We start from the raw sequence: 19,361 nt of genomic DNA on the forward strand, positions 1-19,361 counted from the left end.
TTGTGCAAGACTTTGAAAACTGCCAGTAGTTAAAAAAAGCATATAGGCCTGAAACAGCTCATTGTAAATTTATGCAGCAGAAAACTAACACAAAACAACACAGACTCTGAGCTGGTTAACATTCAGAGTGACACACCCACACGGAATATGAAAAACTGTTCAGCCTTTACATTGCTCCTGTTCTGCCTCCAATCTGAAAGTGTGGCAAGCATGGACTACTCACACACACACACACACACACACACACACACACACACACACACACACACACACACACACACACACACACACACACACACACACACACACACACACACACACACACACACAGTTGTGCTCAAAATGCCAGAATTCTTTTAGTTTTTGGCCATTTTTCAGAGAATATGAATGATAACACAAAAACTTTTTTTTTTTCACTCATGGTTAGTGGTTGTGTGAACTCATTTATTGTCAAACAACTCTGTTTACTCTTATCTTTTTTAATCATAATGACAACAGAAACTAATCAAATTGCCCTGATCAAAAGTTTGTATACCCTGGTGATTTTGGCCTGATAACATGCATACAAGCTGACACAAACAGGTTTGAATGCCTAGTGTGTATAAAAGGTCAGTGAATTTCTGGGCTCCTGACAGACCCTTGCATCTTTCATCCAGTGCTTCAATGATGTTTCTGGTTTCTGAGTCATAGGGAAAGCAAAAGAATTGTCAAAGAAACAGTAATTGAACTATATAAAGCAGGAAAGGGACATAAAAGATATCCAAGGGACTGAGAATGCCAATCAGCAGTGTTCAAATTCTAATTAAGAAGTGGAAAATGAGGGATTCTGGTGAACCCAAACCACAGTCAGGTAGACCAACAAAAATCTCAGCAACAACTACCAGGAAAATTGTTCGGGATGCAAAGAAAAACCCATAAATGCCTTCAGATGAAATACAGGACTCTCTGAAAAATGTGGTATGGCTGTTTCAAGATGCACAAAAACGAGGCACTTGAAGAAAAATGGGCTGCAAGGTTGAGTCACCAGAAGAAAGTCATTACTACGCAAAAGCCACAAAGTATCCCACTTACAATATGCTAAACACCCCAGAGAACAAAGTCATTTTCAGTGATGAGAAAAATTGAACTTTTTGACCACAACCATAAACATTACATTTGCAGGAGTCAACAAGGCCTATGATGAAAGGTACACCACTGCTACTGTGGGGCACGGAGGTGGATTGCTGATGTTTTGGGGATGTGTGAGCTACAAAGGCACAGGAAACATGGTCAAAATTGATGGCAGGATGAATGCCACATGTTATCAGAAAATATTGGAGGAAAATTTGCACTCATCAGCCCAGAGGTTGTGCATTGGACATACTTGGATGTTCCAACATGATAACAATCCAAAACATAAGGCTGAGTTGACCTGTCATTGGCTACAGCAGAATAAAGTGAAGGTTCTGGAGTGGCCATTTCAGTCTCCTGACTTCAATATCATTGAGCCACTCTGAGGAGACCTCAAACATGCAGTTCATGCAAGACAGGCCAGGAATTTACAGTAACTGGAGGCTTTTTGGCAAGAAAATGGGCACCTTTACCATGAGAGAAAATAAAGAGCCTTGTCCACAATGACCACAAAAAAGCCCAAGCTGTCATTGATGTTAAAGGGGGCAATACACTGTATTATGAACGGGGGTATGTAAAATTTTGATCAGGGTCACTTGGGTAGTTTCTGTTGTCATTATGATTTAAAAAAAGTAAACACAGTTGTTTGACAATAAATGGCTTCACACAAGCACTGACCATGGAAACCAGAACACTACCCCATCTTTCTTCCACCAATTGTCTCAGTCACCATGGAGTGACAGTGGAGACAATGTCACCAAGTATTTATAACTGACAATTCATGATAATGGTGCTAACATACAAATTAAATCAGACAAAATTTTGTTCAACAGAAATACTGGAGCACAGACCTCTTAAGTCACTGATGTAATAAAAGGTCAGAAAATATGTGCGTTACAATGCGAAATGCGTAATTTAATGTGAAATAAGCAAACTGGCTCGGTGACATTTGTTTCATGTCACAGTTACTCTAACTAGTCTGTAATGAGATCACAACACAACATAAGAGCAGTTCAACCTCGTACATACAGCCACAAACACGGAAGTGTGAATATTCTGCAGTACTTCCTCTGCCACTTCATAACCCTGTCTGTGAGTGACAGGTCATCACACGCCTTAGCCTGCACATACATGGAAATGCTGACGTTTGCAAAGAAATGCAGAGAATGTGACACAACAACAGCAGAAACAATAACAACAAAATGCTCACATGTATAGAAAAACCATTGCTGGCAGCTACAAGTGCCACCTGCTGAATCCTCGGCCTTGGCAGAATAACCCCTGCATTAGTTGCCATGGGTTTCCACTTTTCCCCCAATTATGACGTGAGAGGAGCCTGCACGCTGAGTAACTGCTACAAGGAAGCGTGCTGAAAATAGACTGAGCGTGTTCCCAACTGCCAAACAGCCTGCCTGCCTATCCGCACGCAGAGGTCAACCTCAGCATATTGCTGCACTTGGCACTAAGATCTTCCCCCTTTTCACAATTTATTTCATGCACATTTTCTTAATGAATCCTTTTGTGCATTCACAGCTGCAATACCTGTTGTTTTTTTTTGGGGGGGGGGTTCTTTTTTTTTGTGAGCGGGGGTTGAGTATAAGATTCGACAGCATCCTCTCAGCCAGACATCCATTTATGCTCCCTTACATCCTCGCTGCCAGCAGAGGAGACATCACTCTGGCTAATGCAGCACAATTTCCTCCTTAAACCTCCCCGTACTTGACTTCCCATTAGCCTGAGAGCGTTTGCCCTGATTGGAGGTAAATGGGAGGTTGGTGAGGTGGAGTCAAGGGGGCGATGATTAGCCTGATCTCATGTTTGTTCTGTGAGATACAAAGTAGGCATCTGCTCCAGAGTCTGTGGCAATCATGAGTTGGGTAAAAGCTCATCTGTTGGCTGTACAACTGCTCCAGGATGGAGTTGAGCCGCCGCCAATCTACGCACAAGACATAGACGTGGGCAGGCATCTGCTGAGGCATTTACGACGCTCTGAGGAGTGCACGTGGACTGTGAAGTTGAGTGATTGGTGAGAGGATTTGTACATTTGGCGCTATCGTCACTGAGTGGGGAAGTGTTTGGTGGTGACACGGGCTGGTAGTCGGGCTGCTGTCTAGGTCACCTTTCACCATGTAATCTGTTTTCTGAACAGCACTTCTCACCCTAAAGTCTATTCCGACGGTGGCTATGAAGTTTCCTCCAAGAAATGCCCCATCCTTAAAACGCACCAGGAGGCAAGTCTTCCCCACAGCAGAGTCTCCAAGAAGCATCACCTAGAGAGAAGAATGAGAACTAAGACTGTAAAATAATAAAAACACAAAAGAAACCCTGAAAAATTATAATTTTTTAATGGGAGGGGGGATAAAAACAGCTGTGGTTGCCACTATAAAAAAATACAGTAAAAATCTGTAAATATAACAGAAAATTCTGCAATTTTTTTACAGTATAAATCAGTTGTAGTTTGCAGAAAAAAATTTAAGAGAATGGTGTAAAGGGGTATTCTGTTTGGGAAGCATGCACACTATACCTGCTTGCACCACCCCCATTCTAGTATTTGGGTACACTGTTAAACCGAACACTCCATTTTAATACAATAATTAAGTTAAGGTAACTCAAACTTTGAAAAAAGTTATAATCACTCATTTCCATTCATTAAACTAGCTCAAAAATTAATTGTTGTCATAACAACTCAGTTCCTTTAAGTTCATTTAAAGTTTTGGTGCATTTAAGTGTTGATGATGTATTTCCAGTGCATTCCATTCACTCATTTCAATTGAGTTTATGTAACAGACGCCAGCAGGTTTCGCTGTGCAGATGTAGTTAGTAAACCTCACTCCCAACAGCTCAAAAGAATTCTCTGGTCACAAGGCCAGAACCTCGGGTTTTAGGCTTCTGGTTAGAAAGTCCGACTTCCATGCCAGAGATCGTGAGTTCGCGTCCTGAGGGGTGCAAATGGGCGGAGTCATAACAACCCAAAGTCAACAAGTAAACCAAAGAATGCATTAAAAAATGTAATGCAAATTTTTTAGGCAGAAATTTGTCACTTTTTTATTGAAAAGCATAAACTAGATTTACATAAGTTTAATTAACTATAAATTGTTAAGTTACTAAAACTAGTAACTATTAATTAAATTAGTCAAAATTATTTTATTTAAGTTGGCAAACTCAAATGGTTTAAGGCAATTGGTTTCCTCAAATGGTTTGAGTTCAACTAACTCATTGAGTTTTACAGTGTATACGTCACTTCCAGCAAAAATTTGGCAAGAATTTGTATTTCCGCACACGTGTGACTGGCCGCTCGGTGAAAACACGCTTGAGCTGTTTGCTTTTAAATTGAAATCAGCCGGTTTTGTGTTTTGTCTGGTTTGTTTTGTTGGCCAGTTGGCCTACAACTATCTAGAACGATGAGATTTTTTCACCAAGTTGAGGTTGGAGTCATCAATAAAGTCAATTTAATGGTCAATGGTTCATTTCACGGCTTTGTTTTTATGTGTTTTTAATTTTTGATTCTGTATTGTTTTTATTTTACTGTAAAGCACTTTGGTCACCTTGAGTGGTGTAAAGGGCTCTATTAATAAACACTGATTGATTGATTGATTGATTGATTGATTGATTGATTGATTGATTGATTGATTGATTGATTGATTGATTGATTGACCAAATTGTATGTATTTGTACCTAGTTCGGCAATGTTTTCACAGAGTGAAAAATGACCATCAGGGGGTGCTGCCAGATGAACAAGTTTGAGAATAGTCTGAAAATTCAATGAACTGCGGAATACAGTTTATGCTAATGACATATTACCTACTCGATTCTAAACAGACGTGACTTTTTCAGAGCTTCTCATATTAACATACATTGCTGTACAAATACATTAAAAAATATGCCGAGATGGCAAAATGTTATACTTCTTCTTCTTCTTTGTCTTTTGGCTGTTCCCGTTAGGGGTCGCCACAGCAGATCAATCGTTTCCATCTCAAACTGTCCTCTGTATCTTCCTCTGTCACACCAACCACCTGCATGTCCTCCCTCAGCACATCCATAAACCTCCTCTTTGGTCTCCCTCTTCTCCTCCTGCCTGGTGGCTCCATCCTCAGCATCCTTCTCCCTATATACCCTGGGTCCCTCCTCTGCACATGTCCACACCATCTCAATCTCGCCTCTCTGACTTTGTCTCCAAACCGTCCCACCTGAGCTGTCCATCTGATATGTTCATTCCTAATCTTGTCCATTCTCGTCACTCCCAAAGAGAATCTCAACATCTTCAGCTCTGCCACCTCCAGCTCTGCCTCCTGTCTTTTTGTTAGTGCCACCGTCTCCAAGCCGTACAACATAGCTGGTCTCACTACTGTCTTGTAAACGTTCTCCTTCACTCTTGCTGATATTCTTCGGTCACAAATCACTCCTGCCACCTTTCTCCACTCACTCCACCCTGCATGCACTCTCTTCTTCACCTCTCTACCACACTCTCCATTACTTTGAACAGTTGACCCCAAATATTTAAACTCATCTACTTTCACCACTTCTACTCCTTGTAATTGCACTATTCCACTGGGCTCCCTCCCATTCACACACGTACTCAGTCTTGCTTCTACTGACTTTCATTCCCCTTCTCTCCAAAGCATATCTCCACTTCTCCAGACTAGACTCAACTTGCTCTCTACTCTCACTACAGATCACAATGTCATCTGCAAACATCACAGTCCATGGGGACTCTTGTCTGATCTCATCTGTCAACCTGTCCATCACCACTGCAAACAAGAAAGGACTCAGAGCTGATCCTTGGTGTAATCCCACCTCCACCTTGAATGAGTCTGTCATTCCGACTGCGCATCTCACCGCTATCACACTATTCTTGTACATGTCCTGCACTACCCTAACATACTTCTCTGCCACTCCAGACTTCCTCACAATACCACAGCTCTTCTCTTGGCACCCTATCATAAGCTTTTTCTAAGTCCACAAACACACAATGTAACTCTTTCTGGCAAAATGTTACACAACTCATTATATTTTCAGTTCCTACTGTGTGACATCATAGCAGTACAAACAATGAGCCTGCTTGCTTCCCAAGTAAAATATCCCAGATTCAAAACTTCTCTAGACCCATTCTCCTTATACAGATGCAGCTGTGTTGAGAAAAAGCAGATCAATGTGTGAATCCGATGTCTAAATCTCTGGTGGTGGTCCTGATCAAAATGGGAGCAGCACAACAAAACCTCACTGAATGGGGAAGTAATTACACAATAATTTTAATTTAGGGTTTAAAAAGTATTTTTTTATCAAATATAATAAGTTTATACTGGAAAATTTACACATTGTATTAAATTTACACAAAGGTATTTCAACATTTCAATCAATCAATCAACATTTATTTATAAAACGCTTTACAGCACTGACTGGTGTCCAAAGTCCTTAACATTAAAAACACAAATTCACAAAAATAAAACATATATACGAGAATAAAATGTTAAAACAGCACATAAAAAAACAGAACATGTCACCTCCCCACTAAGTGTTAAAAGCCAAAAATATAGTACAAATATTTACCTATTTGTACTATATTTTTGATAGAGCTATTCAGGCACAATCACAATATACATGCAAATATTCACATCTAGCCTCATTATATTATTATATAGAGTCAGATAATATCTTATTTTTTAGTGTTATCCAAAATTGCTCCATGAGAACCACAAATGCTTTGGAGTTCTGGACTGCCACATGTGTCACTAACACCAAGCTCCACTCCCCATGTTCTTTTTTCACCACCCTGTATTTAGTTTAATTATTTAGTTTATTTTTAGAGTACTCTCCTTCAGAATACATAATTACAAACAACAAGATGTGCACTTGTGCAGTCCATTCACAATTTGGTTACATCATTCACACAGACTCCCACAATAACAAAGTTAGTGAGACAAAGTTTCTTTTTTTACCCCTTGATGTGCATCAATTTAAAGCAAACCTGCAAAACACCTCTGCAAAAGGACTTTTTGGTTGGATATAGGTGATTAAATATCTAATGGAAGGGGTTAGTAGAAGGCGCAACAAGTCCACCTTCAGTCAATATTTGCATGTCATGGTGGAGACATGGAGACACTGAAAGAAATGCAGCTTTAAAAAAATGAATTTATCCTTAATTTTCCTGTGTTTAACTGTAGATTTCGAGCTTATATCATGTGGCCCCTACACAGAGGCATTTTCCCATCTTTTACATTGTTCCTGTTTGGACACCTGTTCCACCTCCTGCTCAGCAGCACAAAGAAAAACAAGACGCAAATACCTTGAAGGCAACATCATAGTACTCGTTAATAGAGGCGCATCTCTCCAGCACATATTTAGTCGTCCCGTTTTTGGTCTGCTTGTCCGTCAACGATGTCTTCTTCGTGGACATCCTGCGAAAAGCCCGAACCACAGTGTCTCCGAGAGAGCGAGAGAGAGAGAGAGACAGAGAAAGAAAGAAACAGAGAAATACACAGAAAGAGAGATCGTGTCCGAGGAGGACGCGCGCCGTGTGTGGTCAGTCCACGCTCTCCAGCCGTCCTGCTCGCATTCCCGCGCGGCCACGAAACGAACACCGACAAAACCGATGTCGCCTGTCAGAGAGGTGGAAGCCACCGAGAAGTTGACAGGGATCAGAGCTTGGCATCTACAGGCAGCGAACAGGCGGAAACATTTTGCAGAGCGCAGCGGCACATCCTGGCGCGCGTGGGTTGATGACTAAAACCGCGGGGGGGAAAAAAGGCGACACCGCCGCGTGAGAGCGCGCGCGGTGTTCACGGGGAGACTTTTTCACTCTGAGGCTGACGTGGGTGATGTTGTCCCACGTCAGTAGGACACGGCGGTAGGGGTCATGGTTTGTTTTGTTTGTTTTTTTTCGCGCCCCTGTCACAAAAATGGGGCGCTTAATTTTTTTTTTTTACTATTTATAATCCTCCCGATTAATTGACTTTTCGTAATGCCATCACGAGCTACTGTGAGACTGGGTTGGGGTCATGACACACCCAAGCCAGAGGAGCGTTAAATACGTTTACGCACGAAGTTTACGCATATACATTTACATTCAACATTATCATCATCATCATCATCATCACACACACACACACACACACACACACACACACACACACACACACACACACACACACACACACACACTTTTAAATTTCCAGATTTTGTCTTGTCCTCCTTTTCCGCCTCATGTTTTCAGCTCACTCACTTTTTCTTTTGACTTCCTCACGCACAAATATTTGTGCAAATCTTACAAATATTTAGCTGTGCACCCGAAACCGCAAAAACATGCCATGTGACCCAGCCCCCACCTCCGGTCCTATTAAATGATGCACACAAAGAAGTGGTAAAGCTTGCAGTTCTTTGAATGGCCACTTGAAGCTGAGCGAATCACTTCCCGTGGACCCCCATGTTAAATTCTCCAAATTTAAAGCTGAAATAAACATCTTTGCAGCCTAGTACAAAAAAACAAAACAAACTGGTCCATATAGTTCGTTTCCCTTTTCATGACCACTCTATGGAGGGGGTTTAATAACTCATGAGGTTAAGATATTTTAAGCTGTAATGTTATGAATAATTAAAGGTGGGGTCCTTTGAGTGACTGTGTACTGGTTAGCCCGTACTCCAAGGTCCTGCAAGCAGAGATTGCTAGCAGCAACTACTAGCTGTTGTGGACGACCATATCTGTCCTTTCTGAGAATTTTATTACAAATGCCCAAGATAATATGGCTTTTCATGTCATTAATTTTACTAATTGACCAATAAGTTCTTTCATATTTCAGTTGAGTGAAATTTTCCTATTTAATTTGTATGTTAGCACCGTTAGTACACTTAGCAAGTATCGTAGCTTGTTAATAATAATATGGCTTACGTGGTTAATTCTACTAAGAACCCAACTCCATACCCTAGAGTTTCCATTTAATTAAATTTTTTGTGTTGTTTAATTTGTATGTTAGCACTGTTAGCAGGTACCGTAGCTTGATGACATTAGGCCCACTGTTACTGCAATAAGGCAATAAGGTGGTCATAATTTTTTATACATGCACCAAATCCACTCATAGTGAAAACCACTACCCAGTCCACAAAATCATGCATAAAACACTCAAACCAAGGTTAGCTTGTTAGTATTAGCTTGTTTGGTAACTCTAAGATGGGGGTGCTTTCAGGCTTCATTCGTCCCACCCAGGCCATGTTGTTGTTGCTCACGGCTCCACCTCTTACCCAGTTATGGGTTGACTGGGGACATAGGTGGAGGCAAGATGGCGGAGTACATTTGAAGCTGTTTTGGGATGGAATGGAAAATGAAGTAGTGATTCTTACATTTTCTTTGACTTTTATTTCATTTCAGACTGTATGAACCCAAGACATTCCATGTTTTTTTTTGTGCTCAATTTCATTTCATTCAATATACATCTTTTCCTGCATTTCAGGACTGCAACACATGACAAAACATACCAGGTGTTATCTTGTCCCATTCTTCCCTCAAACAGGTCTTAAGGCGTGCAACAGTATAGAGTCCTCACCCTTGCATTTTTCTTTTCAGAAGTCTCAACAAGTTCTCTGTTGGGTATAGGTCAGGAATGCAAGCAGGCCAGTCCAGTAGCTGAACCCTCTCCTTCAGCAGCCATGCCTTTGTAACATGTGCACAGCTGGAGCAAATAAGTATGACTTTTGTTTTTTTCTCTCTGTTTGAGGTGTGGCTCCATCCAGAAGTGGGAGTGTCTTCTTCTGCAACCCTCCTTTCCTGTACACCAGCATGGACTCCCAAAATTTCCTGTATATTTGTTTTGTAAATTGTATTGTCAGTTGTGTTGGTAGCATGGCCCAAGCAGAGGGTCACCCCTTTGAGTCTGGTCTGCTTGAGGTTTCTTCCTCAAATCATCAGAGGAAGTTCTTCCTTACCACTGTCACCTGTGTGCTTTCTCTAGGGTTTGGTAAGGTTAGACCTTACTTGTATGAAGTGCCTTGAGGCAGCTTTGTTGTGATTTGGCACTATATAAATTAAATTGAATTGACAGTGTAATTGAATGACAGACCCTGGCTTTTGGACTTGTTGCTGATAACAGTGTGGATGGTCCTTTTAGTCTTTGATCTAGAATACTGACCGAGATTCCTTTGAGATCAGAGAAGTTGATGCAACTTTTGGACAAAGTTAAGATAAGTCTTCTTTTTTGCACACTAAATTTTTTAAGTGGCATTTCCAAAATAATATCTTGTCCATGTGGTTATATCAGCTATTGATGAATGATGGTTCTGGGAGCAGTGCCGCCTGAGGGATCGGAGATCATGGGTGTTCAGTTGAGGCTTGTGTCCTCTCCCTTTACAGACTGAAATTCCTCCAGATTCCTTGCATCGTTTAATATTATGCACTGTATGAGGAAGAGATATGCAAATACCTTCCCATCTTTCTTTGAGGAACATGGTTCTTAAACATTTCCTCATACATTTGGCAAACTGCAGATCCTCTGTCCATCTTTAGTCCTCAAAGACTCAGCCCAATGCTGCTTTTGTACCAAATCATGATTACAATCACCTGTTGACATCACCTGTCTGTAATAACACAATTGATGTATTTACTTATTTATTTATTTACCTTCCTCCTTACCTGCCCTATTGTCCCATTCCAGTTTTTTAATGAGCAGCAGGCCTTAAATGTGGGAATGCACTGTATTGTATATGAAGAAATGAAATAAAGTTGTCCACACAACATGTAATATATTGAGTCCTTGTTTTTGACAGTTTGTCTCCCCCTTGTGTTCATCATAGTAACTGTCTGCATATTCTCTGATTGTAGAACAGGACTAATCAGGGATTTTAAAGAAGGTACATATTTGGTTTTTGTTTGTTTGTTTGTCTGTTTGTTTGCTTGTTTTTTTGAGTGGAGAAATCTCACAGGTTCACCACACTCAGTTGTCAGAGGATGGCTCAGTATTCCAGCGGGTATTACTGTGCTCATGCCATATGTACCCTCTATGCATCAAATTATAAGTGCTTGTTATCTTCCTGATAATGATCTTTGACCTTGAGCTTGCATATTGAGCATATGATGAGTATGATCGAACCTCTCCTTGGCAGTTATCCCAATATTGATACAATTAGGTAGTCCAGGGATGACACATGCGTCCAGTGGCGGCATCAGGAAATGTTTGTTGGGAGGGCTGAGGGGGGGCTGGGGTAAAAGTTGGAGGGGCTCCACAAAATGTCATCGAAATGAACAATATATAGTCATTTGCTTTATAAATACCAAATTATATGTTTTAGTCACCCGTGCTCCTCTAAAATGTGGGATCAATGCACACACACATCACTTCCTGAGCTCACCACGAGCTTAGGAAGTGGACACTCATTTTGGGTTAGTGCGGCCGACGTGCTTAATGAATTCCTGCGTAAAAAGTAGTTCCCAGATAATTGTGATATATTCCTGTGAGATAACAAATATATCTCATCTAAATCAATTCTAAAATTTACCAGTAATAAAATTATAAAGATAAATTAAGTTTTAAGAGTGGCCATAATAAACATTTAGGAAACCTAAATTTTTGGCGTATGGAGTTAAATTTGTCTCATTAATACTTGCAAATGCACAGAGGGGGATTTACAAATATCCTTTGATTTGTACACGTGCTTTGTGATCCACAAACACAAATTTCTGATTTACAAATTACAAATACAGTGGTCCCTCGCTATAACGTGGTTCACCTTTTGTGGCCTCGCAGTTTCGCAGATTTTTTAGTCCAATTTTGCATGCTTTTTTTTTTTTTTTTTTTTTTTTTTTTTTACAGCGCATTGTGTTCTGCGTCCTCATCAAGCAGGCCGGTCACGGCACCGCGAAAGGAGAGCACGCGCATTGTGTTCTGCGTGTGTCTGTTTATAAGAATCTTCTCACCCAGAAGAAAAAAGAGCGCCAACAACTACCCATAACTGTTCTTCACTCGGAAAAAGACACCTGCACCGTGGTGTCACTCAGTGGAAAAAGACGCGACAGCGGAGTGGCGCCAGGACGAAGAGGATCTGTGAAATACTGGTCAGTCACTATTAATAATTTCTTATGTGTTGTGAAAGTGTAGTGACACGGACCCACAACAGGGGGCGCAAATGAACGGCCAATAGATGAGCCAAAAAGTAACAATTTAATGTTGTGAAATGTGCACAACGAAATACAGACAATCTCAGAATATAATTACAGTCAATTCACAAAGGTGACATGTGGGCAGGCTCGAGGATAGAAGACGTCTGTCCTGAGAAGAGCCGGAACCACACGATTTCCGCCGCCACTGAACCTGGTGAATACTGGAGCCGCCAAGTCCCGAATTCCCAGGTGATCACCGTCCCTGACTGTCGGATCTGGTACTGCTGGCGAGAACAAAGACAGTCAAGTGTAGGTGTGTGCACACCCTGTAACAACAACGGTGGGAATGCCACCTCCACCTCTCACTCAATATGTGTTACAGCGGTCCCTCAGAGGAAAAAGAGTGCCATCCTGCACAGCCTCCACAAACGAAGGACCGGTACTCCTGCAAACTCTCACAATAGACAGATTCAGAAAATACCACAAAGGCTGAGTGTTGGGTTTAGAATTCTGTATCTTTGATAAGAGGAAGAGACAACCAGGCAATAAAACAAGTGAGAGATAGAATTCAATTTTAAGCTCGCGAGGAGTGCAGTCAGGCTGTACACCAAAGCTACACTAAAGTCTGGCCTGCGCTCCCGCTCTTTTTATTTAGGACTTCCCTACATACATGGGCGGTACAGCTCCTGAGGGGAGGAGTGATAGCGCGTGAGCTGTTGCCGCAGAACCGCTGATTGCACAATACATTCAGGACGTTCAGAACCTTTTTAATCTTGGGCTCGATTAAGATGTGTTTAAGACATCTAACGATTAATCACACTTCTTCTGACACAAGGACTAATGTATCATAATCACACTGTGGTTGGAACATTCAATTCTCTATTCTTTATCTCACTGCTCCGCTTACGGTTGCATCCTGCCTGGGTCATCTTCACATGTCCTGAAAAAGAGCTTAGCGTGCACACAGAGATACCACAACTTGCAGAAACACGTCATGTCACATATCTTAAGTAACCTTCACCCATCACATCAGTACAATACACTTTATCAGAGCAGAGAGAACTACATTCTACCAGAGCAAAGAACACAAAACATGCATGATAAAATAAAACAGTGTATCTACAGAATAACTCCAACATTTCCCCTCTGTTTATCATGCATTCCAACGGTATTACATCTTCACCTAAAAGTAAACAATTGTTACTAAGCAACCACTTCTTATTCAGATTTTCAGCTGCAATTTTCAGGCACCACAGACTTTAGGTGCGTCAACAAGTCCTTGGCTAAAATGGGAATGGCTTTTACTGGGAGGAGTAGGGACACTAAAGCACAGTAGCCTGACACATTCCTAGGCAATCTGTCAAAAATTCTATTATCTCCACACCACCACCACACGTCACTTCGGCTGACTGGTATAAATGAACCGTTTATCTGTATTATTCGACTACACCACTTGTCTTATTACATTTTCAGCTAAAGCTTCATAGGCTAAGAGTGTGTTAACTCATCACGTCAACAGTTCAAGCTTGAACTGGAGTTGTGAGCTTTTCAATATCATCATAATTCTCAGCACAGTCATTATAGTTTTCTCCACTAAGGTCTGACTGTTTCAATGCTTGATATTTTGGCATAGTTTGTTGGAAAGCCAGATTACACTGTACAAATGTATTTGACACCATTTTGCCAACCATTGTTTTGATATAAGGGATCACACAACACATGCAAAGTCCAATCAGAATTAGGACTATAATAACTGGTGTCACCATTTTCAATAGTAACTGCCACCATGGTCCTGAAGTCAACCAGGACCAGGGATTCCACCGGTTGTCTTTATGCATTGCATCACGAAGTTTATTCAGCTCTTCCAATGCGTCCTGCACATCCACTGAATGAATGGAGTTTGGGATGAAAGTACAGCATGTTGTGTTCAGCAGAACACAAACTCCTCCCTGCTTCACTGGCATTGAGACAATCTATTGCTAATTAAATAGACTCCCTTTGTAGCCAGACTTCCCCTTACACTGTGGAGGCAGCCAACACACGCTGTATCTTACAGTGACTTAGATGTATCCACGTTGATCTCTCCGCTATCTTTACTGCAGTTGGTGTTGTTAACAGCACTTGGTATGGACCTTCCCAACGAGGACTGGACCAGTTCTTCCTCTTAATCACTCTGATGAACACCCAGTCTCCTGGCTGGACTACTGGAAGGCCGTCCTGTGGAAGATCAAAATTATTCGGCAGTAAATGTGTTTAAGTTATCTCTTTCTGTGTTAATGTCTTTTTCATAAAATCTGCTAATGTTTGTTCCTCATCTGCTGTTTTAGTATCCATGTCAAAAATTGGTAGACGATATGGTCGTCCATAAAGTATCTCAAATGGTGTTAAACCTGATGGTGTTGGTGTTATTCTCATATACAATTTTACTAGGTCCAAACATTCAATCCAGGTTTTGTCTCTTCTATACATTTCCTTAATCTTATTTTTATTGTGCCCTTTGTCCTTTCCACTAATCCTGCACTGTGTGGGTGGTAAGCACAATGATGTTTTAACTTAATTTTCATGTGTTCTGCTACTCTTTGTACAACTTCATTTACAAAATGTGTTCCATTATCACTGTACAATGTCTCTGGTATTCCATAATACGGAATAATTGTCTTACACAGTGCTTTTGCTACTGTTAAAGCATCTGCTTTTTGTGATGGAACAATTTCTACCCATTTTGAAAAGGCATCAATTAATACTAGACAGTATTGATAAGGTCCACATCGATTTAGTTCAATAAAGTCCATATGAACAATTTGAAAAGGATACTGTGGTTTTGGGAATTGCCCTCTCCGGGGTCTTATACTTCCCTGTGGGTTGTGTTTCAATCAGGTAACACAGGCTTTACAAAAATTTTTTGAGTATAAATTAAATCCATAGGTAGTAAAGTATTGGTCTACCATATATACCATCCCCCCTGTCGACACACCCATGTGTCGCAATTGCAGCTGCTTTGAATAAGCTTTTGGGTAGGATGGGTTTGTTATGTATACAATAAAGTCCTTTGGGGTTGCCCCATTTTTCAACCACAAATGTCGTTCCTGCGCTGGTGCCTGTTTTTGCATATCCAATAAAAGGTCAGAATCTATTAATGGTTCATTGTCTGTCTGGCAGGCGATAAGAATGTATCCAAACGTTTGGAATAATAGCCAACTGGTTTATTTTTATTACCATGTTGTTGTAGCAAGACTGCACACATGAATCCCCGTTTTGTGTCCACCATGAGAGTGAATGGCTTGGCATAATTGGGCAGAGATAATACTGTGGAACTCACAAGATCTTGTTTAAGAGCTGTAAACTGTTCTTCAGCTTCTTTATTCCACTGTATTTTGTCAGTTATAGCCATTGGTATAGAGTGTATTAAATCCTGCAATTTCTGCACCATCTCTGCATAACACGGAATCCAGGCTCTGCAATAATTACAGATACCTAGAAAAGTCATCATTTCCTTTTTCTGCTTCAGGTTTTAACAGATATTGTTTGATCCGTGGTCTCCAATCAGATCGTGGCTTAATTTTGACTGGCGGAATATTTTTCAACAGTCCTACATCTATGGGTGCTTTCACCCAGAGATGAGGAGGCAGTTTGGCCCATAAAGTCTCATCTTCCTGTGTCAACAACACAGATGTTGTTAAATTTCAATCATCCAGATCTACTTCATGTATCACCGGTGTCGTCCAAGCACTTACAAACTTGTATTTCCGATACAAGCCTGTGGATGGACTGAAATCCCACACCGACATTGCATCTGCTTCATGCCAATCAGTTGCGTCCTCAGCTATTTTAACAATTCTTCCAAGGTCCTTCCAGGACTGAGTGTCTGCCCTTATCAGTGAAATATGCGGCACAGCCTCAGGTTTTCCTCTGTACCATTTGTCTGCACTTTGGGTCAGCACTACACTACACACAGAGGTGGTTTTTCTGTCTGTGTATAGGTGTGCTACTGTCTGTAATTCTGATGGAATTTTCAGAAATCCTGCTCCATACCTTTCATCCTTTCGTGGAGTGAATAGCATAGTTATGTGTAGATCTTTAGGTGACATTATTACTACGTGTTCTCTGTTTTCACAGGTCATCAGACCTTCCTCCAATAATTGTTCAGTTTGTCTCAATTCCGACAGATCCAAAGAGTACTGCCAGGCCTGGGCCAAATTTGTATATACAGTAGCGGGCTGCCTTTTTTGTTTTCAGATTTCTTTCTGCGTGTATGGCGTGGTCTACATACTCTTGTAACCCAGCTGTTGGGAGCGTTATCATGTGTTTGTCTACCCATGCTCGGATATCTGATCTGGAGTTGGCATGGAGTGCATTTTTCAATTGTTGTTCATACACGCTGTCATTTTTCAGTGGTAGAAGACCACTGTGCACTTTAAAAACTTTTTCCATTCGATGTCGATAGTCTTCGAATGGTTCATCATCTTTCTGTTTTGTGCGATTTATTTCTGTGTAATTTGACTTCTGCTGGTATTTCTGCTTAATTCTCAGCAATAGTGCGGCCAATCGATCTTCCAATTCCTGACTATCATGGGCTAATGGAGTGTGGTCTGCCTCTGCAGGATCCCAATCTCCTTTTACATCAGCCCAATCCTTTGTCACAGTTGCCATTATGACTTGTTGAACTTCATCCCCTCTAAGATTGTAGGATTTCACCAAAGCGGTTATGTCAATAATGTACTGGGCTACATCTTCTCGTGGGGGAGTTACACCTTCCACAGCTGCCTTAACGTCTGCTTGTGTCCAAGTTCGGTACACAAGAATAGTTCTTGGTCCTGATGTATGTGGATTTGCCACATGAATCATTGGATAGACTCCTGATCCACCTGGTTCCTGATCAGCCGGTGGTGCTGATGGTCCAGGTTGTTTTTCTTCATCTTTTGGTGTTTTGGATCGTGTTCTCATGACGTGTTGTGTAGGGTCTACATATGATGGGGGTTGTCCCTGTGGTAAATCTGGATAGAGTTTATTCTCCTTTATTTCAGCTTCTGGCTGACTGTGTTTTGTAGTATCCAATTTTACTACCATTTCTACTTTTGGAGCCGCAGGCCCTGTCTCATTATCTTCTTGTCTGTGAAACATCACGTTCCCCTGCTCCTTCTTATCATTTACTGTTTCTTTCTGTCTTTCCTTTGCTTCTCTAAGGCCCTTCTTTCATTTCTCAACTTCTCTTTCCCATGCTACAATTTCACCTTGACCTTCTTTTTCTTTTTTCTTTTTTTCTCACTTGTTCCACACTTTTTCTCAATACTGTTCTTTAGTTTAGTTAATGACTCTTTCTGCAGGCATCCATCAAATCCATGATCTTTTATCCACTTATCTAAGTGTTTTGTTGAATTTGGATCAATTTTATTCATGTATATCCAATCTTTTGTTTTTAGATCGTCCCGGGACTTAGGTCTCTCATTTTTACTGTTAGATTTTCCCATTTTGTGTTTTCAGAACGTTTTACACCAGTGATGTTTTGCCCTACAGGGTCCTAATCCACTGGTGTTGTTACAATCACAGGTAGTAATCAACTATTCTGAGAAGTGCATTCCCTTTCGCCACCCCGGAGGGCACGGAAGGCCTGCCTTTGCTTCTTCTCAAAACTTACTACTACTTACTTTCCTGTGAGATTTTCATAGAGGGGGAGTCGAAGTGACTCCACACTCTCACTCAGTCACCTTTATTACACTCACACACAGTTATTTTATTTACACAAATACATAGAAACACTTTTAATAACCGTACGCATATTCTTAGGCCAGGGGAGCTCGCCGTCCCGTGGAATTTAACTAATGTCCTGCATTAGGGGACTCCACCATCCCTGCGAGGTTTAACTGCCTTTTCACTGTGCACTTATTTCGCGTATTCTTAGGCCAGGGGAGCTCGCCCTCCCGTGGAATTTAACTAATGTCCTGCATTAGGGGACTCCACCATCCCTGCGAGGTTTAACTGCCTTTTCACTGTGCACTTATTTCCCTGTTTAACCGTGACTTTCTGTCACTATTTCACTATTTCAACATTTCTATTTTACGCAGCCTACTGCCACCATTCACAACAACAATTTTATCAGAATCAAATTCTATACTCACACTCCGTCGGTCTCTTTCCCTCTCGGTGATCCCGTCAACCTTTCAGATCCCAGCCAACGGATTGAGCCAGTCCCGTCAAAGGGTCTGAGTTACCTTGGCCAAGGATTTCTCTGGTGTCGATCACGCTCGCTGGAACCGTCAGGTCTGTTGGGATCCCGGACGTGCCCCCAGTCTTTGTCGGGTTTAGAATTCTGTATCTTTGATAAGAGGAAGAGACAACCAGGCAATAAAACAAGTGAGAGATAGAATTCAATTTTAAGCTCGCGAGGAGTGCAGTCAGGCTGTACACCAAAGCTACACTAAAGTCTGGCCTGCGCTCCCGCTCTTTTTATTTAGGACTTCCCTACATACATGGGCGGTACAGCTCCTGAGGGGAAGAGTGATAGCGCGTGAGCTGTTGCCGCAGAACCGCTGATTGCACAATACATTCAGGACGTTCAGAACCTTTTTAATCTTGGGCTCGATTAAGATGTGTTTAAGACATCTAACGATTAATCACACTTCTTCTGACACAAGGACTAATGTATCATAATCACACTGTGGTTGGAACATTCAATTCTCTATTCTTTATCTCACTGCTCCGCTTACAGCTGCATCCTGCCTGGGTCATCTTCACATGTCCTGAAAAAGAGCTTAGCATGCACACAGAGATACCACAACTTGCAGAAACACGTCATGTCACATATCTTAAGTAACCTTCACCCATCACATCAGTACAATACACTTTATCAGAGCAGAGAGAACTACATTCTACCAGAGCAAAGAACACAAAACATGCATGATAAAATAAAACAGTGTATCTACAGAATAACTCCAACACTGAGGATATTACCTCCAATGAAGTACGATATCTCGGCGATGAAGTGGAGATGACGTCTGGGTTTTATGGAGTGCGATGATGAAGAATGAGTGACAGCTGTCAGGAGTTAATGAGTGACAGCTGTCACTCCCGGCTGTGTCTGTGGCGGCAGCGCCCTCTCGTGCCTGAAGCCCGCACTTCAGGCAGGGCGCCCTCTGGTGGTGGGCCAGCAGTACCTCCTCTTCTGGCGGCCCAC

The 19,361-nt window shown here is 41.5% G+C and overlaps 1 protein-coding gene across 1 annotated transcript in view; it reads right to left on the reverse strand.

Annotated features, from left to right (window-relative positions):
* The window catches only part of LOC117527865 (ras-related protein Rab-37-like), a 42,364-nt gene extending 34,629 nt beyond the window's left edge, over positions 1-7,735 (reverse strand). The window contains exons 1-2 of the mRNA XM_034190366.1: positions 7,394-7,735; positions 3,270-3,380 (exon numbers count right to left, since the gene is read on the reverse strand). Of these exons, the coding sequence (XP_034046257.1) occupies positions 3,270-3,380; positions 7,394-7,504 (222 nt within the window). The 5' untranslated portion in view covers positions 7,505-7,735. The remainder of the gene's footprint in view (positions 1-3,269; positions 3,381-7,393) is intronic.
* Positions 7,736-19,361: the final 11,626 nt, after the last annotated feature.

Source organism: Thalassophryne amazonica, chromosome 16, assembly GCF_902500255.1.
Source record: "Thalassophryne amazonica chromosome 16, fThaAma1.1, whole genome shotgun sequence".
In the NCBI taxonomy this organism is placed as follows: domain Eukaryota; kingdom Metazoa; phylum Chordata; class Actinopteri; order Batrachoidiformes; family Batrachoididae; genus Thalassophryne; species Thalassophryne amazonica.